Genomic DNA, 26,810 nt, shown 5'->3' on the forward strand with positions numbered 1-26,810 from the left:
GGGTTATCTGCACTTTTTTTGTAATGCTTCTACTAAATAAGTTTGTTTTTGGTATGTAGCCTTATTATGAAGAGTTACAGATTAAGATTGACTTTGGTTACGGTTGAATTATTTTTACAGAAGTTACAGCTTTTTTTTGTAATGCTTTTACCAATTGATTTTATCTTTTGTATGTAGTCTTACTATGAGAAGTTACAGATTAAGGTCGACTCTTCTTATGGTTGCATAATTTTTACAGAGGTAATGGACCTTGGACTTTCAGTGAATTTAAGGTTTGAAATGTATCTTTTTACGCCGGGGACAATGGAACACTGTTCTTTTATTATTTAAGGAATGACTGTTATACTTTTTCATTCTATGAGGAAATAACCTCAATCACATGGTGCACACTAAATAACATGTGTAGCAAAGAAATATAGCAGCCATTTCTTATAATTTAATATCAACATCAAAATTTTAGGAGTAAATCATTAAAAATGTTGATGAGATCACCATCATATTACAACATTTGGTTTATGAGATGATGGACACAATTTTTTATCCAATCAAGAATTGTGTTACTTCTGAAATTAAATTATTATTAATATATATCAAACTATTTTATAAATTAATTGTGAGAGGGATAATATTTTTTTTTACCTCTATCTTATTGATTTAATTTTTTCTCAACAAAGGGTTTTATATTCATGTTAAACAAAGAAATTTTATTTAAAATGGAAATATATGTCTACATGAAACATAAGCTGTGTGGATTCAAATCAGGGTCTGATATTAAAGATTTTATCAACAAATATACTTTGTGGTTATTACACCTGTAATTTGATTTTACTGTGAATTTAGATTTTCGTTTTTTTGTTACCAGTTACCCTAATTTCAATAAGGTCCTTACCAGCTTATATGTTCCAGAATTAAAAAAATCAATTTACGCAAAAAAAAAATGGAATTCTAAAGAATTTTTACATGTTGAGTCTAAGAATTCTAACCTTATATTGAGTGTTGTACTATAATAGGGAAATGTCTTCTACCCATTTTCATTGTTCATAGATCTTTCAATTCTGTGTCAGAAACATCTCCAACATTTAATCAGAACTGTATTAAACTTTGATGTAATATTCATTTATGTCAAAATTGTTCAGGGTTTGACCTCTAGGGTTGTTTTAACATATTAAACCCTCCTTCATTAAAGTTTGAGCTTAACATTTGTATTGCATTCACCTTGTCTGTCCATCCATTACACTTTTCTGTAATATATTTTTCAGCTCTATTGGAGAGAATGCTTAGATAAATGGGAAAAATAAAATTGATTTTAAGATAACTTTTACGGTGTCTCTCCTTTCTAGATGCCTCACTTATCTTTTTCCAATTTACTTTCTGACTTAATTTACAGAAATGTTTAAGGAGGGCATTCTTAGCTATTTCCAAGTTTTATTATTTGTCTTAGACCAGGTGACTAGGGTACTGTAAATGTATGAATTTCACGACAATGTTCACTGGACAAAATCTGCGAAAAATTTGTTATTATGAAATTAATCATAATGTTTACAGTAGTAGCCCATAACTGTGCATCCTTAAATCCTTTACATACCGTGCATACCAACAATAATCAGTATTTCTTGTTCTGCAATTTCATTTATAGAGACAGCAATTGTTTTATTAGACAAAAATTGTTAGCAAAAATATGTACAAACAAAGGCATTTATTATATCAATGTATGATGAAAGTTGAAATTAATCATCTTTAAAGCATGTCATGGTATATGGATTGATCATAATTGATTTACACCATTGTGAGCTAATAAGGCTTTTATGAGAGATGTAATAGTATGGAGAGAATTTATTTTCTGTCAAATCGATGTGTGGCTTTTCCTTCTTATTGATTGGTTGTTTCTGGTTCATCATTTGTGAGATCTCCATATTATTTACATTGTTCACTTGTACTCAATGGCAGTGACAAATCCATTTCATATATAATTTTGGAATTTGAGATTAATCATATTATTCTACTGAATGTAAGTTACATTTGCCAAAATTTTGTTGCCATTTTTTTTACTGATCACAACATTTTTAATATAATATGGTTCAGCTTTATTAATGCAGTACTTTATATATATATAACTTGATATCAATTAAAGCCCTCCAGTAAAAAAATGAAAAAAAAATAAACACACACTAAAAGATGGTACTAGTCTTTGTAGTTCTATAAACCTGTATTTGGTGAGCCATTACAGGCATTAAGTCCAGGGTAGTGATTTTTCCTCAGATTATCAGACTTCCTCCTTTACCAATCTGGATTTTTTACTGTTAACATTCTTTGTTTTTCTGTATATTTCCTATAATTTTGCTAACCCTGTGCAATGTACAATCAGGATACAATCAATATTTTCTTTAAGTATGAAAGTGGGGTTAGTATGCATGCTATGTAAAAACCTGGATTTTTTTCTTCTAATTTATAGTGTTAACTTAGGGTTGGGCATGTCACACATATGTATCATAACCTACATGTATTAATTATACAGTTACTACCAAAATATAAATAGCAAGCATACTTTACTTGTACAATTACTGAAAGCCATTTTGAAGATGTTTGACTATTAAACTTGTTGCTTTTTATTTTAATAGTTCAATTATTTATGGATCTAACTGACTTTTTTGATAGATTGAAGAAAAAAAATTTGCTGCTTTAAAAATTATTTCAAACCCTGAAGAGATGGCTTATCTAGCAATTTATTAATTTTCATAAATAAAAGTTATGGTCAAATATAAAAATCTTTTGTCGAATTTATTTTTTTTTCCAACTGATTTAGACAGATTTCACTGTAATACAATATACTGTAAACAATCAACTTAACACCTGGTTGAACCCACCTTTAGCACCAAGTCAGTATCATTGTGGTTGTTTCCATCGTACCAAGTCAGTATCATTGTGGTTGTTTCCATCGTACCAAGTCAGTATCATTGTGGTTGTTTCCATCGTACCAAGTCAGTATCATTGTGGTTGTTTCCAAAGTACCAAGTCAGTATCATTGTGGTTGTTTCCAAAGTACCAAGTCAGTATCATTGTGGTTGTTTCCAAAGTACCAAGTCAGTATCATTGTGGTTGTTTCCAAAGTACCAAGTCAGTATCATTGTGGTTGTTTCCATCGTACCAAGTCAGTATCATTGTGGTTGTTTCCATCGTACCAAGTCAGTATCATTGTGGTTGTTTCCAAAGTACCAAGTCAGTATCATTGTGGTTGTTTCCAAAGTACCAAGTCAGTATCATTGTGGTTGTTTCCATTGTACCAAGTCAGTATCATTGTGGTTGTTTCCAAAGTACCAAGTCAGTATCATTGTGGTTGTTTCCATCGTACCAGGTCAGTATCATTGTGGTTGTTTCCATCGTACCAAGTCAGTATCATTGTGGTTGTTTCCAATTTACCAAGTCAGTATCATTGTGGTTGTTTCCATTGTACCAAGTCAGTATCATTGTGGTTGTTTCCAAAGAACCAAGTCAGTATCATTGTGGTTGTTTCCAATTTACCAAGTCAGTATCATTGTAGTTGTTTCCATCGTACCAAGTCAGTATCATTGTGGTTGTTTCCAATTTTCCAGTTTTTGCCTTCTTATTACTATTTACTATATATATGTGGACTTTTTTTTTCTATTCCTTTTGCCTATTGCCTAGAGTTTTTATATCAGGTATGAAATTTTGTTATTGCCCTTTATTCTCACATATATACCATGTAGGAAGGTAAATTGGATTTTGTCATTGATCTGTAAACCTCGTAACAAGTTTGTTTTGTACCTAGAGGCGAGAAGATTATTATCATAGATTATATCATAACACATCTGTTGAAAAGAAAATTACTATTAGGATTTTAAAATACATTAAAATAATGAAATTTGTTTGCAAGGGAAGGTAAGGGATTTGTTTTTTGAGTAACTTAAGTCTTAACAGAAGGTTTCCATTGTATATATTGGTTCTACTGAACAATCATAAACATTTCCAAATCTGATGTTTACCACAATGGTCTATATGTTTTAAGATAGAGCTGAAGATGTTAAATATCAGACAGAATACAGAATGTCCAAAACCTACAAAATTCACTTTAATTTCTAACAACTATAGACCACATAATCAGTCTCCATGTTTGTCATTTGGTTGTTGCACATTTGAACAAAAATTCTATAGATTGTACATGCCATTGGCTTTTGCATCTATCATTCTTGGTTTAGTTGGCTCCAAAATACAGATCTTTGTACAGAAAGGACCCTAGTGACAGAAAGATATGGCATATATCAAACAAGCATTGTTTGTTCAGTGATGTTTCTGCACATTGTACAACCTTTACCATTGGCAGTGTCTGAATTTAATATGGACTGGTACTTAATTTTTCTATGTCAGTTAATTAAGCTAAAACGTTAAAAACTTTTATGCCTGCATTCTAGTTTATATTCCTGTAATACCCAGTGCTAAGTTGAAAGATTTGTTCATTTTTTTCTCCTTGTCTTGTTTTTTTTAGCTATTTTATACTCATGTTTGTCATTTATTTAGCATTTAAGCTTTGTTGTTGCTTCTAAGCCAAGTGCTGAGAAGAATTAAGAAAATGTATTGGTTTTTTTTTCAAAGAATTATATAAAGCCAGTTTAAATTTTTTATCGGGTATGCTTTGAAAAGAGTGGTATCAAATTCAGATATTAGAGCATTTTAAAGGACATTATAGCAAAGTTATACAGAACATCACAGAAAACTTTGTAGTTGCTGTTGACTTTATTTGCAAAAATCATTACCAAGCACTGGTATTATATTAGATTAGTCTTACATAAGCTTGGCAGATTTACAATCAATTTCTTGGCCTTGAATATCTCATACTGACACAAAATCTAAATAAAGAACAACATCTCAGTGTAATTTCACAACTTTATTGTTATTTTTTTTAATTAAGATTTTTTTCTGTTACCTTTTTAGATCACTCATGATCTGCTGAAAAGATCACCAAGATAAATGGATTCAGTCATGGCATTCAGTAGTATCTTTAAGAAGGCGACCAACTTGTTGGGATTTGGGGGATGTGATCTGAAGCCTCCTCCTTTAGATGGGGAGATAATCTACTGTAAAAATAATGTTTGTGTGCACCCACCAGCTCCACTTACAATGGACTCAGAACATCATCCTGGATATCTTAATATCAGATCCCAGATGGATAAGGTAAATAATTTACACTTTCATGAGGCCAAGAAAAAATATATGTCTATTTCAGGTTACATTTGATGAAAAAATAGGGTAGGTATGTAGGTAAAATCACTTTGGTGGGGAGAAGTATTGTTTTTTGGCTTGTCCATCTGTCCGTTTGTCCATGTGTCTGTGTGTCTGTCACAAAGTTTGTCAGTGCAGATCATCTCAAGCTACTTAACTCTTTTTTACAAACTTGGTATGTAGCAAGAACATCATATGTAGTTGTGCATTTTACCAGGAAATTTTGATCCCCTGACTTTTGTAATGCCCCATTGAACTTGAAAATTTGCCAATAATCCTCATAAATTACCTTGTCAGTGCAACTCCTCTGAAACAATTTAACCAAATTTTACGAAACGTGATATGTAGTAATAACATCATATGTGGTTGTGCATATTACCAGGAAATTTTGATCCCCTAATTTTTGTAGTAGTTATGCCCCTTTGAACTACAAATTTGCCCAAAATCCTCATAAATTACATTGTCAGTGCAATTCCTCAGAAACTATGGAACTGAATTTTACAAAATTTAGTATAGAGCAAGAACATCATATGTAGTTGTGCATATTACCAGGAAATTTTGATCCCCTAATTTTTGTAGGAGTTATGCCCCTTTGAACTTAGAAATTTGCCAAAAATCATCATAAATAACCCTGTCAACGCCACGTATCTGAAACTATTGAACTGAATTTTACTTATAATTAGTCTTCATGGTTAACTTTTTCAGACAGAAGCAATTTGGACTTCCAAAGTTACAAAAATTGAAAGTCCGAATGAATTTCAGTGGCCCGATAAAAATTTAAAATTATATAAAAACATTTTTTTTAAAGTCCTAAATTATCTGAATCTATTTCAATAATAAGAATATCCTGTTATAATGAAATTACATAACAACAAACGATCATCCGATTCAGACTATTTAGATATATCTAAGAACCCAAAAATGAACAGAACACTACAACACCCCAAAATTTTTGGAAGTCTGTCGGGCTTCCTAATAACATAATTTTAGGTGCCCAAGGCAGATTTTAGGGGTCAATGTCACAGGACCCCTGGCTAAATTGGAAGACTGTATAATGCAAGAACATCATTTGTAGTTGTGTATATTACCAGGAAATTTTGATGCCCTAATGTCCCTTTGAACTTAGAAATTTGCCAAAAATCCTCATGAATTACCTTGTCAGCACAGCTGCTCTGAAACTATTGAACCCATCTATTAAATGTGGTATGTTGCAAGAACATCATATGTAGTGGTGCATATTACTAGGAAATTTTGACAGTTGGCTGAGCAGACAGACCAACAGACAAATGTGACAATTGGCTGATCGGACAGACCAACAGACAAATGTGACAAGTGGTTAAACAGACAGACCAACCCACAAATGTGTCAGTTGGCTGAAAGGACAGACCAATAGACAAATGTGACAATTGGCTGAATGGACAGACTAACAGACAAATGTGACAGTTGGCTGAATTGACAGACCAACAGACAAATGTGACAGTTGGCTGAACAGACAGACCAACAATCAAATGTGACAGATGGCTGAACAGACAGACCAACAGACAAATGTGACAATTGGCTGAATGTACAGACTAACAGACAAATGTGACAAGTGGCTGAACACACTGACCAACCCACAAAGCCAGCACTCCACAGTTTAGTTTAGTTTTGCACTTTTGGCTAGGGATGAAAAATGACATAAATGGAAACCGGTGGTTGCTATAGTGATTAAAAATGAAGAATCTATTGTTGATAAAACATTTTATGAAAAAAGGGGACTTTTAAATGTATTTTGCTGTGTTTTATATATTTTCGATGTTGAAGGGGCTTTTTTTCAATGACAATTTGACTTCATTGTGAAAGTGAAAGTAAGTCAATTTTTACCACGCTAAATTTAATAAGTGCATTACAAAGTGAAATAGCTCAAAATCTAACTGGCGATGCCCATATGAGGAAGGGGTTTTTGAAGGGAAAAGTTTGAACAGTTTCAGGGATTGTAATAAAAATTTCAGATATTTTGCGGGAAATTTGATATTTTTAAACCTGATTTTATGAACTTTTTTGCAAATTTTCGCATATTTTTGCATGGTTCCTATGGTAACCCTATATGCTGTGGGTAATTTTTTTCCAGAAAATTTTTACTGCATCCTGAAGGCCTTGGCTTGAGCTATTTCTAGAAATATAGATTTACAGATGCTTGACAATTTTTTAAAGTGATAAATGTTACAAGGCATCAGATTACAAGACCAAAATTAGGCAGTTCTACAATACTGTGGAGTGCTGGCAAATGTGACAGTTGGATGAAAGGACAGACCAACAGACAAATTTGACAATTGGCTGAATGGACAGACCAACAGACAAATGTGAAGATTACACATTACACTCAGATATAAAACCATGTTCAGTATATAACTGAAAGTGGTAAATCTACTGAGGGTTGTACTTTTAGAAATGGTAATATTTTCGTTACCTTTGATGTTATGAAGGCAACAGATGAATATGATATGAAACATTCATCGTCAATTAGCTCTGACGGAATCTCTAAAAGTGGGCAGTAATCATACTGAATCAAAGCTTTCTAATGTTACTATTATGTTTGTTAGAAAATGGCATTAAAACTTAATACAATCGTAAAAGCATTATGAGTGTTAGATTCCATTATTGGTAATACTATGGAGACATGATTAACACAAATAAAATCTACATATGTATTTTATTTATATTGAATATTTTTCAGACTAGGGGACCAACACTTATTTTGACCTGGATTCCCAATTCTAGTCTAAAGAAGAATCCCAGGAGCATTGAAAATAGTCCAAATAAAACAGATGAAGCTCTGATGAGACCAAGTCCTCGTAGACAAGCCAGACCAGAATTCACTAAAGTCAATACTCCATCCCCAGCTAGCTCACCCAGGGGTTCTACTGTTTCAGCAAATAGTGAACTTTATGAATACTATTTAGACAAGGGTCCAGTCAGAACTAAGAAAAAACATAGTTTAGATAATTCTAGTATTAATTCTGAATTATCTGTAGGTTCTCGAGATGACTTTCTCAGTGGTGAAAGCTGGGGCCAGAATGAAGAAGCTAGCAGAAAATTAAGTATGAGTAATAAATCACAAACTGATTCAGGTCTTGGACCTGAAGATTTAATTCAAAATAATGAGAAAAATTTCAAAGGAGAATACCAAAGAATGACCAAGATCGGTGTCAATGTGAACAATTTACAAACAAGCAAGGGAAATAACTGTGTAAATGCACAAAACAAAGGTACAGAGGATGAGTTATCCTCTCCTGATACTAGTGATAGTTTAACAGCAGAGGAACAGTTAGCTGCCATGCTAAAGAGAAATAAATTACGTGCAAAAGTGAAAGAAAATGCTGGACCACATAAATCAGTGAGTATTGAAATGGAGGGGGATAATTTAGTTATTGTAACAGAAGAAGTTGACAAAGATTCAATGGCTGAACATAACATATATTGTGAGGAGAGAAATATAAACAAAAATGAGAGTAAATTTGATAGCAGTTCTAGTATTTCACAATCTACTGATGGTGAAGGAATAAGTCTGAGTTCAGACTCTACTCATCCAAGTCCATCTGGTGCTCACTATAATCAAATGCTAACTGAATTAAAAGAAAGTGTTCATAAAAATGTGACTGAAAATGGCCATTGTGACCATCTATTTGAATGTGATGAAAGTTCTCTTCAAAATGGATCTAGTGAAAATGTACCTCATGAAAGATCAAAAGTTCCTTCAGACTTGAATTATAGGCAGAAAACTGAAGTAGACATTAATGGACAGTCTGTGACAACTCCAGATATTTCTATAACACGTTTTAGAACATTGTCAGAAAGGTCGTCATCAACAACCACATCTGGGCCTGATTCTAATCCACCAAGTTTAAGTTCATCACCAGATAATTATCCTTCATTTGACCAAAATATGATAGAATCACCATCAAGTTGTGATTCATCTGTATACTCACATAATTTAACATTCCCGCATAACTCATTAACTTATTCACAGGGTAAAGGTCACAGAAAAAAGGAGAAGGATCATATATGTGGTGTATTCTCAGTTGACCTGGGTAAGTGTCATGAAAGTCTGTACTACAATATACATGTGATAACAACATTATGCACTATACATTGTATGACCATAAACAGTTTTAGGTCAAATAATGGTGTGGTGCTGTCTTTGTTGTGTCGTCTATACACACTTAGTTTTTGTGTTATAATATGAAATTTATGGGTTGTGGTAAAATTCTGCTGCAAAGTTAATAATTATAATTAAAAGAAAGGTTGTTATTGATTTTGGGTTTATGGCTCCTACCATTTTGGAATATGGGGCCATAAACAAGCATTTCATAGAATTTTACTACAAAACTAAAAAAGTGATGGATATTTATCACATGATAACATATTATAATGTTCTAGACCACAAAGGTCAGACTGGGAAACATTTTTGGGGTTATAAAATACACCATTAAGGACTGAAAAATGCCAAAAACAAGAGCATTAAGAAAGGTGCACATATTCCTATAACATGTTTAATATTGTTGCACTAGTTTCCATACCACAACAGGAAGGTTTTAATGGAGCCTTTAATGTATGGAAATAGGGGTCAGAAAGGGACAAAGAGCAAGCAACTAAATGATACAGCTTAAGAATATGTGTATACATGGATTTCTCTAAAATTGTATCACAAGGTGCTATACCAGAGAAGTCAGGATGGGATTATTTTGGAAGTGATAACTGTGGCCATATTTGTACACTGCATACCGGTAATTTATTTTTTTATCATATGTCTAAAAGCAAATTCAAAGTTCTTTGACCACTTTCTTCCTGCTGGTCAGAATCTTGTCAATCATTAATCACAATCCAAATTAAGAGCCGTATTAAGTGGAATGTTAAGTCAAATATGTTCAATGTTTGTCATCTGTGGTCACATCAAGCTGTTTTATTTTTATCATACAATGAAAAAGCAATAGAATTGTTTTTAAATATAAGTAGGAGTATTTAATTGTAATTTACCCTGATTGTGCACTGCTGAGTTATTTCATATTTCGGATGCAGGGTATTACACTGAATGCATGAGGAACCCCAAACCCTGAACTTCATAGTAATTTCCAATACTTGTGGGCATAGCATAAAAAATACATGCAAAAATTAACCTGTGTACAAATACAGCACACCTGGTATTCAACACTTTGTATTTTTATATATGAAGACTTTGATTGTAGGATAAATATCTATACCCTACCGGTGCACTTGGTCCATGCTCCCAGTTTTTATTGGAGTCTGAGTTGCTCATTTACTTTTGTTACTTTGTATGTATGATTTTAGTTACTTCATGTTCTTTGTTGTGTTTGTCTGTTTTTCATGTCTGGTCTTTTCCCTGGATTACATTCTTTTGATTACCGCTATAACCTTGGTTCCTTTGATTACTCTTTTTTGACATCAGTGTTTCCCAAGAAATATAGCTCTGTCTATCTTCAAGTTCAGTGCTATTTGAAAAATTACTGGAAAGAGTTTTCATTGCTTGTGAGTCCTGTTGGTATTTTAGAGATACATATTAGAATAAAATGAACGTTGATAAATTTACATGTGTCTAAAACATGTGACACCAATGCAAGCATGCTAGGTGACAGAATGAATTAGTTAATAGTAGAATGCTTCATCCATCATGATGAATTATTTTTACTAAGCATTATATAATTATCACTATCAGTGTTTGGCACTGAGTTGACATGCTCTCTGAATCATTGTTCCATATTCTGTGACAGTCATTAATCATAGAAGCCTGTTAACAGATAATGTTAGGATTCTGTACATTTTTAGCCTGTACATGTTTATGTTTAGTTTCTTAGTAAAGTTTGATGACACACAAGGAACATTATACCTGTATTTGAAATGGCCTAATAGTTACAGTTTTATTTGTGAAGTTTTCAATGCACACAGAAGTTTGAATTTATAAAGAAAAAATGCTGATTTAAACTACCTGTACAGTATACATGTATCTAAGTTTGGTGTTGAAAACAACTGTTTAAGTTTGGCAAAATTGTACATCTTATTTACTTAATGTTTACCTACTGGTTTTCTGATGTTGCTTGCCACTTGTATGGAAGTTTCTGAGTCATTTAAAAAATCTTAAAATACACTGTAGTTTCCGCTTGTCCAACAGGCATGCATTATACAGAATACAGAGTGACAAGAAGTTGGCTCTGAGTCACAATTATCATGACCATATAAGTTTCTTATGTTCATATCCATAGATGTGGAGATTTTTTACACCTGAATATTTTATCTCCTAGCATTGTTAATTTGAGTGTTGTTATCTTTTTTGCTTTATATTCAAGGAGGTAACCTAGGTTAAGGGACACAACTCTTACAAATCATTGGAATGTTCGTATTCACCATTTTACATTAATCTCATGTAAGCGTCAAAGCAACTCAGACTGATTTCATTCTGTTTCTAAGGCAAACTTAAAAGGCTTTTGTGAAATTAAATATGATACAAACGTATCACTGATTTCCAGGGTTATTTCCCTTAACCTTGGTCTACCTCCTTAAGATGGAGTTTATAGACAACTAGCAAATACCTTTCTGGTATCCACCCAAATTCACTCCCTACCATATTTTATTTGATATTATTACAAATTTGAGAAAACAAGGTTGATTTTATTCAAGTGTTGGAATTTACCTTTGGTAAAACCTTATAGGAACTGACAATACAGGCTTTTCACAGTTATTGTTTTTTCGGTGTGCATATTTCACAGTCAATGCCATCATAACTATGTGACATTGGATATATTGGGGATAGACATGTGTACAGTTTAAAGACAAATGAAAACAATCTATTCTACTGTTACAGCATATTCAAGTCTGGTCAATCTCATCTTCAAATGCATTAATTATCAGCAAAGAATATAAGACTTCAATCAAATTATAAAGCATGTCTACCTTTTTAGGTCAAATGAGGTCATTGAGATTATTCTACAGTGATCCTGAGTGTACTAGGGGCCAGGTTGTGATAGCCAGTCGTGAGAGTCAGTACAAGATTTTACATTTCCATACAGGTGGCCTCGACAAGCTAGCTGAAATTTTCAATGACTGGAACTTGTTTGCCCAGGATCAGGTAAAGAGTGGTAATATTTTTCAGTAAATTGTGTAACTTTTTTCTGGATAAATATTACTGGTTGTTTTACATGTAAATGATGAATTATTCTATACTTGGTGTGATTCTTTTTCAACTAGTTGTATATTCGTATCTGTTTATCTGACATGATTTTTTAAAGGAAAAAAACATTTAACAATTTCTTTTCTTTCAGTAATTATGAATAGGCTATTGAGAAAAACAAAATTTATACAAAGTCTTGATTATTCAATAGTTATTACCCAAAATTGTGTTTGTGCTCAGCCTGGTTTAATGAGTTTATTGATCCATTCTTTTTCTTACTCCCTCAAACCTGAAATCCTGAAAAATAATTAATATTTTACATAGAAGTTGTGATCCTAACTGCACCAGGGCACCATTGTCAAGAATTGCTATCGTTTTTTCATTGTCAGATTGCCTTAGCATATTTAAGTGGCATTCTTGAATGAGCAATGTTTTAAAGATATTTACAAACCACTAGTGCTGTATTATCACATATTTTTTCATTATATCAGGGGTTAATTTGATATTGTTTTACTTCTAAGAGTGGAAGGTCCCTAAACTTTAAAAGATTAAAATCTATGGTCCACTTGTGGGAAACCAAGAGTCTACAAATACAGTTGAAATAAATGAAATTTCATAGGTCTTATGTCAGAAATGGAGAGTCTTGGACCTTGGATCACTACTAATTTGAACCATGTGTTATCTTTCATGGAAAGTAGAGCTTACTGTCAAGTCAAACTGAAATGAAAAAAAAAGAAGAAAATTATAATCAATAGCTACAGGAGTTAAATAAGGACCTAATTGTAGACCTAAATGTAGGCCTAATTGGAAGTTTTTGTCATTTATTATGTGAAATAGCCAAATAGACAGTTATGTTATTTTTCCTTAAATGTCAGTGTGTTTCTACAGTTCTTTATCAATGTAGCCATAATGTTACATTGTCAGTGTGTTTCTACAGTTCTTTATCAATGTAGCCCTAATGTTACAGAAAACTGTATATTAGCTATCACAAGTCCATTTAGCTTACTCATAAATTGTGGAAATTCAGTAGGTGGAACTGACTCATTTATATATTTGTTTTTTTTTTATTTGTTAGGAAACAAAATCTGAACAAATATTTAAATGTGGCTGAACATAAGTACTTGGGCCAGCTTTCCTGGTAATTTGTTCTTAGTAAAGTACTCACAAGTTAATACTTTAATTAGGCTATTGATATTAATTAGGAAATGGATTACATATTTGGCCGATTTGGGAATCCTGAAGGACAATAGCTTAAAATTAATTAAAAGTACAAAAACATGTGCTATCGGTCCTTTAAATCAAAACTGTCACCTAAACACACAAATGATGTATAATATGATTTTAAGCTATGCCTATGATGGACGGAGCTCAATGTCACATTTGCGCAATTGTCTACTTCTGTGTCAACAAATTTAGTCACTTACGTCAGAATAATTTTTTAGCCATTCATAGTTCTGGTCTTACATTCTGCAAAGACAGGGTAATGCTGATGCTCTGTCCATAATGAGAGAAATTTAAAGAAAATACAATAACTAAATGATAAAGCAGAGCCAGGGTCAAAATGTAGGTTGTACTGTTGGTCAAGTCAGTTAGGCTATAGATATTACACATTAATGGTGTCATAATAAGCTGCATAAAATCTTCAGTTCACATGGTTGTGTTTTGAACCAAAAAGTCTGATTTTCAACCAATTTTTGCTAATTTTGTTCTTTTTTTCTATCCAATTTTTATCATTTTTAGTAATAATAAGTGTGTTTTTCAAAGGATTACAATTACATGCAAATAGGTTTTAAAATTGTTCATACTAGTGATTAGAATTCTTGGGAAAATAGTGCATGTCATTACTGGTACGTGATGATGATATGAGATATATTGTATAAAGCTAAACTGTCCTATTCATGCTTATCTGCCTCTGGACTATTAAGTTACAGGAAATATAAATCAGATATTCCAAGCAAATTTGGGCTAATATGTTACATGAGGTTGAAGTAATCCAATAAATTTTTGAAGAGAAGACAAGAGGGACTCCAGTGATTAAGTAATAGACCAATCACCAAATGTGGAATAATTGAAGATATATGAAGAGATGCACTTACAATTTTCCAGCATTATCAAATGTAACCAAATTGTAGTTTTGTGAGGAGTACAGGCTTCAACAGTTCTCTAAGCTTTACAATTTTTTGATGAATAGTTAGATACTTATGACAATATTAGTAATGATAATTAAGTTTAGATGAAAGTGATCTTGCAGGAAAACAGAAAGTAATTTATAATGTACTTTTCTAATAGGATGTGAAAGTTTATTTAGTTGTAAAGTGAACAAAATATTTCTGTATATGTCTCCCCTTTCTTTTTGATTGATTTGCTTTTGTGGTACTGTGGTAGCATGCTCGCTTTGAGTGCAATAGGTTGTGGGTTCCATTCCTGGTCCAGTCATACCAAAGACTAAAATTAGTCTATACTGCTTCCTTGTCAAGCACGTGGCAAATTAAAGCTGAAGTGACTTCTAGGTGGTGTGGTTCAAAATCTAAGCACTTGGCAAATAAAAGCTGAAGTGACAACTAGGTGGTGTGGTTCAAAATCTAAGCACTTGGCAAATAAAAGCTGAAGTGACAACTAGGTGGTTTGTGGTTCAAAGTCTTTACTGCTTCCTTGTCAAGCATTTAGCAAATGAAAGCTGAAGTGACATCTAGGTGGTGTGGTTCAAGGTCCAAGCACTTTGTAAATAAAACTGAAGTGACAACTAGGTGGTTTGTGGTTCAAAGTCCAAGCACTTTGCAAATAAAAGCTGAAGTGACAACTAGGTGGTTTGTGGTTCAAAGTCCAAGCACTTTGCAAATAAAAGCTGAAGTGACATCTAGGTTGTGTGGTTCAAAGTTGAATGTGTAACACATTTAAGCTGACTAAGTGTGTGTCAGTCTTGTAAAAAACAAGCTTTGTTAGATTGATCAAATGTTCTTGGCCTGATATGCATGAATAAGTATCTGCCAATGTGTTGAACACTAAGGCAAAATGATGATTCTTACTGTATTAGCAGTGGTGGATCAAGGAATTCTGAAAAGGGGGGTTGCAGCTGACTGGCTCAAGTAATTTCCAGTAATAACCATACTTTTGTTCATAAGGGAGGGGGGTTGGCCCCATCCCTCTGAATCCACCGATGACTATGGGTACTATTAATTACCAGTAAGTGTCAAAAGAAGAAACAGCTGTATATTTCTTACTAAAACAAAATGTTTTCTTTCATGGTTATGAATAGACAGTGAAGGAATGCTAAAAACAGAGCCACCCTGACATATCTGTGTCAAATGTATTGAAGGTCATCTACTCAAGTAATTACCACCATTGTTATGGGATGTTGTCAAAATAATAGATATTTCCTCTGTTAGACATTGTCATTGATTTCTAATAACTTATTATATAGTATAGCACATTCTAGAAATAGAGATTATTTTAGCTTTGTCAATAAAACAGATTTATTGTTGGTTTTATAAAGTCTGTTAGATATTTTATAATTCCCCAATGTCATCTGATGATTATGTATAGATGTAGAACGACTGTTTTTAAGTCATTATTTTCAAATGTTAAATCTCTTATGAAACTGAAGTTAATGCCTCTCTCGTAGACACACAGATGTTCTATTTTTACTTACTTAGTAGTTGATTAAATTGTTCATCTATATTATCTAATTATAGGACGTTTTGCTGTAGATTTATCTATCTAAGCCTTTTGTGGAGGAATAATTTTTGAGAAAGGGCCTTTCACTGTATTGTACTTGGCTCTTTTTTTTTTTTTCATTGATACCTGGTAGTCAATATTTAAACACCACATCCAGCTATGTACCTTTTCCAGTGTCCTGATCTAACCTGAAGTGATTACAGGTACATGTATTGGAAGCCTTCTCTATTTGACTCATTTAATATTGATACAGAAAGTGCCTGTTTTGTGACCTCAGGTTGGTAGTTTCTTGGTAGTGTGCTCACTACAAGGGCAGTAGGATGTTGGTTTGATCCCTTGCTGGATCGCAATAAAAACTTTAAATATAGGTAGTTACTGTTTCTCCACTGAGCATTTGGTGTATAGGCAGGTGTGTAGCTGCTGTTAGGCAAAAAAGCTTTTGCCTGCACTTAATTTTGCCAATTTTTTTTTTTTTTTTGAGATAAAATACATCCAGAAGAGGTATAAATGATGCTCTAAAACACTATCTCTGCGGAGCTTCAGGGGGGGGGGGCTTTGCCCCCTGGACCTGCTGGGGGCCTTAAGCGGCCCCCAGACCCACTGCCGTAATTTTGCCTACACTTCAATTTGGCCTCAGCTACGTGCCTGATAGGTCAGGGTTCTCAATAAGATTTAAAGTAATTGGAAGAAAATTAAAAGTAGGTGGCCCTCATTTACCAAAAGATACCTAATTTTTTTTTTGAGCAACAAAATAGCCACCGCCAATGTCAAAGTAGACAGTGAAATCACTGATCGCCAGCACTTGAAAACCCTGATAGGTGATACAGATTGATGGCTGATTGGGTTCAAAATATGAATAATGTGTCAGTTGGGTGACATGCCTTCCTGTGTGCTGTTGATTGTGAGCTAGCAGAATAAAAATCTGGTTTGGTGTGTTTGACTAGTACAAAGGTGGTTCTGATAAACATTCTTGTTCTGAAATACATGAAATACCTGCTAAAGGATGTAAACTTATAATCGATCTGTTTTGTGACAATCATTTTCAAACCACTATCTGCTAATATGCCTTTATTCTGGAGTCTCTAACCTGGTGAGCTTATTAGTAATATTACATAGACTAGAAATGTTTTTTTTCTGGCCCGTTAAACATTGATACAGAGACTTGTTTGTACCATAAAAGAAAATCAATGTATTTTGCCATTAGCTAATATAATAACTAGATTGTTATATTTTATTTGTTACATTATCCTAATATCCTTTTTAATTAGTACCACTTGTATTAGGACTGCTACAATAGTGTTCAAGTGTAAATTAACTCATCAATTATTCATCGCCTTATATCTGCATCATTTTACATTTGAATGGATTAATTTGGATGGAACTCATTTAAAAATGAATTGTGGAATGATATTGAAGGATTGAGTGGTGATTTTGAAGATGATTCATTTATTATAACTTTGAAGAAGTAAACAATGAAATGCTCTGCATTGATTATATTTAGAATAGCTAAAATTATTTAGAAGATACAATTAAACTGTAGGTACAGATTTTCAGATATGAATGAAAAAAAAAATGGCTAAAATTTTCTGTTGCCTTTAGACTTCTAAAGTGTCAAGCTAACCTACATACGATGTTGATCTCTCTTGTACAGAATTTGTGTGAAAGTGATGTAAATTTTAATACAAGAAACAAGAATTTCATGTCAAAATCACATCAATTTTTCTGTGAAAGTACTTTGATTCAATTGGATACCAATTTTCTTGAATTAGGGAAGAAACACAAGTTTGTGGATTGTTGAATTCAGGTTTTTTTTAGGTTTTCTGTATACACATCAATGGAAATTTTCTTTTCGTGGGGAACCAAATTTTGTGGTTTGGCCTGCCTGCGAAAACCACGAAAATTGGTACCCCAAGAACAATAGTTCTTTCACAGTATGTAATTATACATGAAGTATGGTTGTGTCTGTTGTTTTATTTTTTTTTATTGTTATTTAAAAAGCAAACCTTATTCTATGTGTTTTGTCTTTTTTCATACCCCCAGTTCATTGATGTATCCAGTGATTTCTCTTGATTTTTAATTTTACTTTCTGTTTTTATGACAATGAATAGCATAAAAGAGTAAGTATAAAAATCCTATTTGTTTGACATTCAGTTGACATTCGTTTGATTCATAATGGATTTTGGTTCAAGTTTTAGTTGTTTTTTTTTTTCAAATTGCATTTACCATTAGTTTTGGTTTTTTTGTATTTTTCTATCCTAACGTTTTATTTTTTTTTTTTATTTGGTATTCATAAAATTTTTACTGGTAAATGGATGAATGTAATGGTTACTTTCTTATAACCCTTCCCAACTGTTTAAGTATTAATGAGTTGAAATAAATGGTAGATATATACACAGTTAAACTAAAAAAAACTAGGTGGTAGTAAGTTAATATAGTTCTACAGCATTTAAGAGTATTGGAAAGATTGAGAGATACAAGTTAAAATATACAATTAATTATTACTCATTATAGTTCATCTTTTGTTATAGTTTTCCATATAGTTTTTCTAGGAACTGTAACTCCTCTTGGCATTTGTTCATCCCATTCAACTGTTATATTAACGTCAACTGTCAACTTAAAAAAAGCTGAATTAACTACAGATGTGATTAAGTAACAGTTGTTATTGACAAAAGATGGACGTAAATTTGCTATGTTACTCCCACGTCATTAGGGTAAACTTTCTCAATTGTCTTCGTTCAATATAATTTGTGGAATGTAAACTATTGTGAAAGCTCGATTTTTGTTCCTTGACTTTCCTCGTTAGATAAAAATTGTTTTTGTGTTATAATGTCAGTCAAATTCTGTCTTCACTGTTAATCAATAACCATGCAGGAATCTGTTTCAATAGAAAAGATAAGTTAAAAGGAATTTCTGAGGTTGTTAGTGCCCTAATTTTTAAGAGAGGAAAAAGTCAATGGTTGAGGAATTGTCATAATCTTTATTGAGGTTTACCAACTTTGAAATTAATATTTTTGACAAAATCTTGAAGTTTCGGAGGGATACAGTACAATTTATTGGTTTTTGTTAATCAATGATTATCTTTGTTAGTGTAACTCCTCAAAAACTGCTTGGCCAATTCAACTTTGAATGATTGTAAAGCTTATGTCCTTTACATGTTTACACCTTGTTAGCAGAAATCTTCCTTATCTGGTCCATGGATTTTAATGGTATTTTTTTAAGGGATGTTTGTTATTTTATTTCAATATGCATGAAGAAAGATATTTTTCGTGAGATGTTTGCAAGCCAAAATTATCCAACTTCAGATATTTTTTTTTAATGGAAAAAGGCAGGTGGATATCAAAGTTTAAATTTTAAATCATGTATTCAATACAGCTTGCAGTTACTTACATTGTTTTTGGGGGGATAGCTGTCAGAAACAATACTTTTGTAGATAACACAGCTTTTTATTTACAACCATGGAACTTTCAAATTGAACTTCTGAGTATTCTGCTCAGTAACTTTATTGCCAATCTGTCTTATCATACATAATTTATATGGTGTGCTGTATGTGACAGGTTCCATTTTACTGTTATTATACCAACTAATTTGAGTTGTTTATTCAAAATATGAAGAGATAAATATTTTCCATTTCAGAGTAAAGAATCCCACCCATATAAACAGTTTCTGATAGTTAGGCCTAAGTTAACCGATGACCAATGCCATCCTGAGGAAGGAGTTTACTGTCAGGTCGACGATGAGATGTGGAAAAGACATATGAATGTTGATGGGCAAATTGAGGAGGATTACCAACTCAGAAAGGTATAGCAATTTATTAGGATATTGCTATACTCCTGCATAACAAGTCAGGGGAAGGGAGTATACATAATCTCCATGTCTGTCTGTCTGTTTATTAGTTAGACAGTCACACCTATGGTTTCCAGATGATATTTAAAACACTATTTGCCCATTCTTAAAATTTTTACATGAGTTAAAGTCATTAATGGCGTATATATTACATACCTAATTTAGGAGTTTAGGCCTTCTTTTACTGGAATATTTTGGAAAGTGAGGTATCTCGGATAACCAGATATAATTTCTTTAGTTGTAGTATGTGCCTCTCCTTCAGTATTCTTCGTAAGATTGATGTCAGCAATCAGTGGTAGTCTCTTTGGATAGAAATAATGATTACCACTACATCTTTTTATCAAATGGTAGTGGAGTCAAGCCAAGAATGATATGAACTGCTTTCTTTTGGATAATGACTGTATAAATGCTGATTATGTATATTTAAAAGTCGATTGTTTTTGTATCAAAGTCTTAAGAACAAATTTTTTTGCCATTTATTGCCTGTCATAAATTGATGTATAGCATTCACTTTCTGACACATTCTGGTTGAAAGTTATGATATATCGCTGCTTAATGGGAGGGGGAGGTAAAAAGATTTTTGAAAAAGAGAGCTATATAATACAAATTTTATTGAATGCATTTCAGTTCTGATGATAGTTTCAATGTTTCAATATTAAAAACAAGGAAGTTGGTATTGTAAAAATATGCTGAATTCTATTCTTACATGAAATTATAAATCAACTCAATTGCTGTAATCACATACTGTATCCAGTAAATGTAAAACACATAAATCACGTCTTATTCTCAGATGTATTGACAATCATCTAACACTACTGAGTTGATAAATGTTCTTTGTCCTTGTGATATTGACTTCCATTAAAGGTTCAGTCACCTTTTAAAAAGCATGATGTGAGGAAGACAATTTATAATGCTTTCTGATCACAGTTTAATTTTGAATCTGATTCTAAATCAATGGTTAAAGTCTGTTCTGCTATGAATAGCCCAAAGTTTCATCTTTATAGACTTTTGCTTGAAAAGTTCCTATCACTATGGCTGTTCTATTGTAATGAAATGTATTTTATCTTGGTCATGCAATGTTGGACTGATAGAAACTGAATTTTATGTTAAGTGAATTGATAAAAAAATGACAAGTCTGACATGTCTTGTGCTAAATCAAGTTACTGTAAGTAATGCCAGTCATTGACAAGAAATTGGTCAGTTGCCTTTGTTGGATATAGAAAAAAAAATATTAGTCTTTTAGTCATTAGTTAATCTTATTGGTTAAATTGACAATGTCTTTTTTTTTCACATTGGTAATTGGAACATCATTTTTTGCAGAACATATTCTTTGGAGGATTGGACCCAGGACTACGACATGAAACATGGCCATTCCTGCTACATTACTATCCATATGATTCCACATTTGATGACAGAGAACAGTTGAGGAATGACAGATATATAGAATATCATGATATCAGGAAACAGAGGTAGAAATTACTTCCTCTAAATATCTTTTTCTTCTACTTTTTTAGCTCACCTGTACCATAGATTCAGGTGAGCTTATGCCATCACTTTGCATCTGTCTTCTGTCTTCCATAAACTTTTCACAACTTTATGAAAATCTGTTAACCAGTTTTATCAAAACTTGGCAGAAATGATTTATACAAGAGCTTCTAAAAAAGGTCTACTATAATAAAACAGACAACTTGAACATGTGATAAAATTTTGGTCACATTTGATAAAACAATATGGTTGCCAGAGACTATTTCAGCTTCTGATTGGTTAATTTTCAAAGATCAACTCCTCTGAAATGACAGGTACAAATGTTTTGAAACTTGATAGGCTGAATGATCTCAATGCCCTCTAGAAATGATCCACTTTATCTGTGGCTCAAGTGGTTCAGCAGGTGGCTCTGGAGACTCAAATTTGCCTTTGAAACCCTATGGAAAACACATTTTGGCCTATATCTCTGCCTTCATGTGGCTCAGGAGGTTCAATGGACAGCAGGAATGATGCAAGCAGGGAACTCTCTAAATCTTTTTGTTTAAATGATCAAATAATATGACTTCATGATTTCAAATCCCTAGGTGAGTGATTCAGGCTCCTTAAAGCTCTTAGTTATAAACAGGGTAGATAGAACTTTGCTTTGAGCTGCATATGAAATTCAAATAAATTTCAATGCAATGAATTTGATTTTCTGTCACAAAATTACTGTTTCGTTGATCTCAGGGTGGCATACTTGCTCAAGTATGAGAGTTAGTGGGTTCAGTGCTTGGCTGAGTCATACCAATGATTTTATTTTTTTTCTTTGCTTCTCTGCCAAGGACACTATATTTAGGGGATAGAGTAACAACTAGTTGGCTCAGAATAATATGTCTGAATGTGATGACATGCTTATCTATGGGCTGTTACTTCTGTGAGCTTGTAAAGTAGATCTGGTCCAGAGTGTAGAACTACTACAAAATTTGATTGGTCAGATGTTCTTGTCCTGAATTGAATGAAATATCTGCCATAGTACATTAAACTACAGCCAATAAATCAAACTTTCAAGAACTGATTTGATAATTAAGGTGGAAATCATATGGAAATATTTTGCCTGTGTATTCATTGGTTTTAATGCTGTATGACAACAGATACTTACAGAATTCCATACAGAATCACTGAGGTCATGCATAAAGCAACATTGTTGAGTAAACTAAAAACAGGAAATTTATACCATAATTACTGTAAAAATACTCTAATTTGTGGATACCAATTTTCATGGATTAGGAAAGAAACACAAGTTTGTGGATTCTTGAATCATGGTTTGGAGGTTTTCAGTGTACACATCAATGAATATCTCCTTTTCATTGGGAGTCAAAATTCGTGGTTTTGCCTACCCATGAAAACCACAAAAATTGGTACCCCACAAACAATAGTACTTTCACAGTAGCTGAAAATTTAAGAATCATCACAGAAAAAAAATCTTTGTTTTATTCCTTCCTTGATCTGTGTAAAAAAGAGGTGATTCTGTCTTGAATATTGACGCAACTAAAAAATAACCTACCATTCATTTGAGAACTATGAATCCTTCTTAGATTATCCTTCTGATAATTTTCCCATCAAGAACTTTTAAAAATTAATATGAGAAACATGCTTCAATCTTCATTCAAATGTTTAATCATTATTTTTAAAATGGTGTTTTATTATAACAGGGAATCCATGACTGCTGAAGAACAGGAGCAGTTTTGGAGAAGAATCCAGTCAACAGTAGAGAAGGATGTCATCCGCACTGACAGGAGTCATGAATACTTCAAAGGAGAAGATAACCCTAATATAGAGGTCTTACAGTAAGTACTTGTAATCTTTGTCTATTGAACACACATCTTTTACTTTTCTATGAAAGTCACATCGTCATGAAACATGGAACAAATAGCACATGGTGTTATAAACTCTTTAATAAAACAATATACTGTGAAAATACTATTGTTTGTGGGGTACCAATTTTCGTGGTTTTCGTGGGTAGACCAAAGCATGAAATTTGGTACCTGATGTTTAGGAAATTTCCATTGATGTGTATACAGAAAACTTCAAAACCAAGAAATTCAAGAATCCATGAATTTATGTTTTTACTTAAATCGACAAACTTTGGTGTCCACGAATAAAAGTACTTTCACAGTATATGCCATTTTGGTTATTCTAACAGGTCACTTATAAGCCAGGGTGTGTGACTCTTAATGACTTATTTTCTTGTTTATTTTGTAGAAACATATTACTTAACTATGCAGTAGCTAATCCACACTTAGGATACACACAGGGTATGTCTGACTTACTGGCTCCTGTATTGGCTGAGATTCAGAACGAGGCTGATGCTTACTGGTGCTTTGTAGGATTAATGCAAAGGACTCTCTTTGTTAGTTCTCCTAAAGACAATGACATGGACATTCAACTGGTTTGTAGATATTTTCTCTTAAAAATTTAACAAATCAAATAGTTATTGCCCTTAAATGTTTTTTTTTATACAGAGAAATCAAGGGGAAAGATACATAAAAACAAATAGATTATCCAGATCTGCATTTTAAACAAGTGTTGAAGATTGAAGTCATTACTACAGCAGTTTTATGGTTTTTATCATCGTGGATCGTTACAGTGCATCCATCTGCACCACGTAAACTGATTTGTTCAACGTGTCATAGTTTTCTTTCATCTTTCGTCTACCTTGGACTTGACATTTTATGAGCAACTCAACAGCTGTTTCTAGAAACTGATGTGCCTGGTCCATGCTCCAAGTTTTTAGTAGAGTCTGAGTTGCTCATTTGCTTTTGTTATTTTGTATGCATTATTTTGGTTATTTTATGTTCCTTGTTGTGTATGTCAGTTTTCCATGTCTGGTCTTTGTCCATGGATTACTTTCTTTTGATTTCCGCTAGAATCTTAGTTACCTTGATTACTCTTTAATACACATGCCTATATATTTTTTTAAATTATACTTAAATTACCAGTGTATAAGATTTTCAATTTTCATCTTGTATGGAAACATTTTTTTTGTGCATATTTCAGAACTACCTTAAAGAGTTACTGAGGATAATGCAGTCTGATTTTTACTACCATCTTTATCGATTAGGAGAAGATGCCATGGAATTATTGTTCTGCCATAGGTAAATTATTTGATGAATTATGATGTATGAATAATATGTTTTGAGGCTGTGCCTGTGATAAGGGACAGAGCTATATGTATTCAAACTACATTTTACTTTATTGTTAATGGAGTGTTATGTCGTTATATCACTGATGTCTTGACGAACAAGAATATGCGAGACTTCCTATACACATGATGTGCATCTACGTAAAAAGTTCAACAATCACATCCTAACTGCTTACGGCACTTCCAAAATATGCTAGAAGGAATCCAGTGTAGTAGTGTGTTTGATATTTATATTTCTATCACATCAGTGGAGTGTAAATATCACTTAGTGAATAAAGATGTATTTCCTTACTTCAGCCAAAGATTAAGGCATGGATTCACATAAACACAAGTTTTTTTCCCATTATTGGTTTCTTGCCTCCATTCAATATCATGAAACTGGAATAAAATGTAATATTTTTTTTTTATTGCAGATGGATTTTATTGTGTTTTAAAAGAGAGTTTCCAGAGGTTGATGCTCTGAAAATTTGGGAGGCCTGTTGGTCACACTACCAAACAGACTACTTCCATTTGTTTATTTGTGTTGCTATAGTGAGTATCTATGGTGATGATGTTATAGACCAGGGCTTGCCATCAGATGAGATATTGTTACACTTCAGTAGTCTTGCCATGCATATGAATGGAGATTTAGTGTTGAGAAAAGTAAGTGTTCTTAAACATTATGAAAGTTAAATTGATTAAAAATCTACAAAAGTATAGATGTATATGATAAACATCTATACTTTAGTTGTTTGAATTATAGCTGATTGGGGAAAAAAGACAAAGATTTATTTTCCATCAAAAATTACCTTCTTTTTAATTAAAGAAAAATATTGATATTCTTGAGTCACAATGCCACACCATTGCAGATAAACAAGAGAGCAGTACAATATACCACAATCTACAATTATCAGAAAAGGGCACTTAAATGAAAGAAATATTCTCTCAATGATAACAGTGCAGACAAATCTTGGAACTTCTTAAAACTTACATTTATTCCTGATAATTCATTAAAAAAGGTAATTTACAATCAATTTTTAAGGTATTTGTTGAATAACTCTATCATGATTAAAGCTTTTTATGTGTTAATTACAGAGAAGATAATTTCCTACTTTTTTAGGCAAGAGGATTATTACATGATTTTCGACAGATTCCAAAGATCCCTTGCACATTACATGGACTTTGTGCTCTCTGTGGTCCTGGAATGTGGGATAGTGGACATGTACCTATGGTTGAATGTGTTGGTAACCATGGTGACAACATTTGCCCTTACCATAGCAACCCAACATCTCCTACACACAGCAATCATTCTTTTTCATAGTTCATAATAGATAGATCAAAAGAAACCTCAGGCAATCATACATCATTCAAAGTACAGTGTTCCGTTTTAGATAAAATGTTAAGATGATATTATTTCTTGTAGTGGTTCAGCTGTCTAAATGCATTTCCAAAGTTTTACTGTATGTTATGAATCTGTTTTATGATATTATAATTGTGGCATTCATTCATTCATCAGTCTATATGTCATACAACAACTCAAAAACACCTCAAATCATTTTCATGATTTATTTCATGGAAAGGAGCTCCCTATAATGGAATACACTAAAAATTGCCTTTTTAGGAAAAATATTAGATATGAAAATATGATGTGCATCTTCACATTGGGCATAAAATCTCAAGAAATTTTAAGAAATCTCAATTGGGGAGATCTGTAATTTATAAAATGTTTCTCAGAATTTTTTCATGTACATAGTACAGGTGTTTTTGTTGAGTTATTATTTCATATTTACAATATTTCTGTGAATTTAATCTAGAAAACTGTAATTGAGTACTAAATAACATGATGTTTATATTGTCTGATTATGTACTCTATATATTCTGTTAATTCTTTACAGACGTTTCTGTTGTGTCAGTAATAAACATTTTGTTGATTGTTTCCAATTATTGCTGTACATGAAAACGAAGCTGGAATTATTTTTGTTTGTAGGTCAGTTTTCATTGAGATTGTCAGAGAAAGTTGTTTATTTTATATTCTATACCTTTGTTGATATTAATTTTTGTTACTTGTTTTCATCGTGGTTGTTTTGTATTGTATTAAATTTATATAAATTCTATTAGTGTTTGATTCACAATATATAGGTAGTTCTGATTTCCAGATTTCACCTAAACCATGAATTGTACAATCTGAGTAATGTGAATTATATACATACTCAAGTTATTTATCAGGAGTAAGTTATAAAACCAAATTGA

At 32.5% G+C, this 26,810-nt stretch overlaps 1 protein-coding gene across 5 annotated transcripts in view; it reads left to right on the plus strand.

Moving 5' to 3' along the window:
* The window catches only part of LOC148619485 (TBC1 domain family member 16-like), a 42,618-nt gene extending 15,946 nt beyond the window's left edge, over positions 1-26,672 (plus strand). For 3 of the 5 annotated variants that reach the window (XM_088579395.1, XM_088579396.1, XM_088579398.1), the window contains 10 exons: positions 4,948-5,187; positions 7,952-9,305; positions 12,189-12,355; positions 19,706-19,870; positions 21,236-21,384; positions 23,092-23,226; positions 23,642-23,828; positions 24,437-24,534; positions 24,995-25,223; positions 25,681-26,672. In XM_088579395.1, coding sequence (XP_088435521.1) covers positions 4,984-5,187; positions 7,952-9,305; positions 12,189-12,355; positions 19,706-19,870; positions 21,236-21,384; positions 23,092-23,226; positions 23,642-23,828; positions 24,437-24,534; positions 24,995-25,223; positions 25,681-25,881 — 2,889 coding nt within the window. In that variant the 5' untranslated portion in view covers positions 4,948-4,983 and the 3' untranslated portion in view covers positions 25,882-26,672. Of the gene's footprint in view, positions 1-1,826; positions 2,009-4,947; positions 5,188-7,951; positions 9,306-12,188; positions 12,356-19,705; positions 19,871-21,235; positions 21,385-23,091; positions 23,227-23,641; positions 23,829-24,436; positions 24,535-24,994; positions 25,224-25,680 lie in introns of those variants that run through there. The other 2 variants (XM_088579399.1, XM_088579397.1) reach the window with 2 other exon arrangements.
* The last annotated feature ends 138 nt before the right edge of the window (positions 26,673-26,810 follow it).

Source organism: Perna viridis, chromosome 4 (genome assembly GCF_037379345.1).
Source record: "Perna viridis isolate PV_CMFRI_1.1 ecotype Kerala chromosome 4, ASM3737934v1, whole genome shotgun sequence".
In the NCBI taxonomy this organism is placed as follows: Eukaryota; Metazoa; Mollusca; class Bivalvia; order Mytilida; family Mytilidae; genus Perna; species Perna viridis.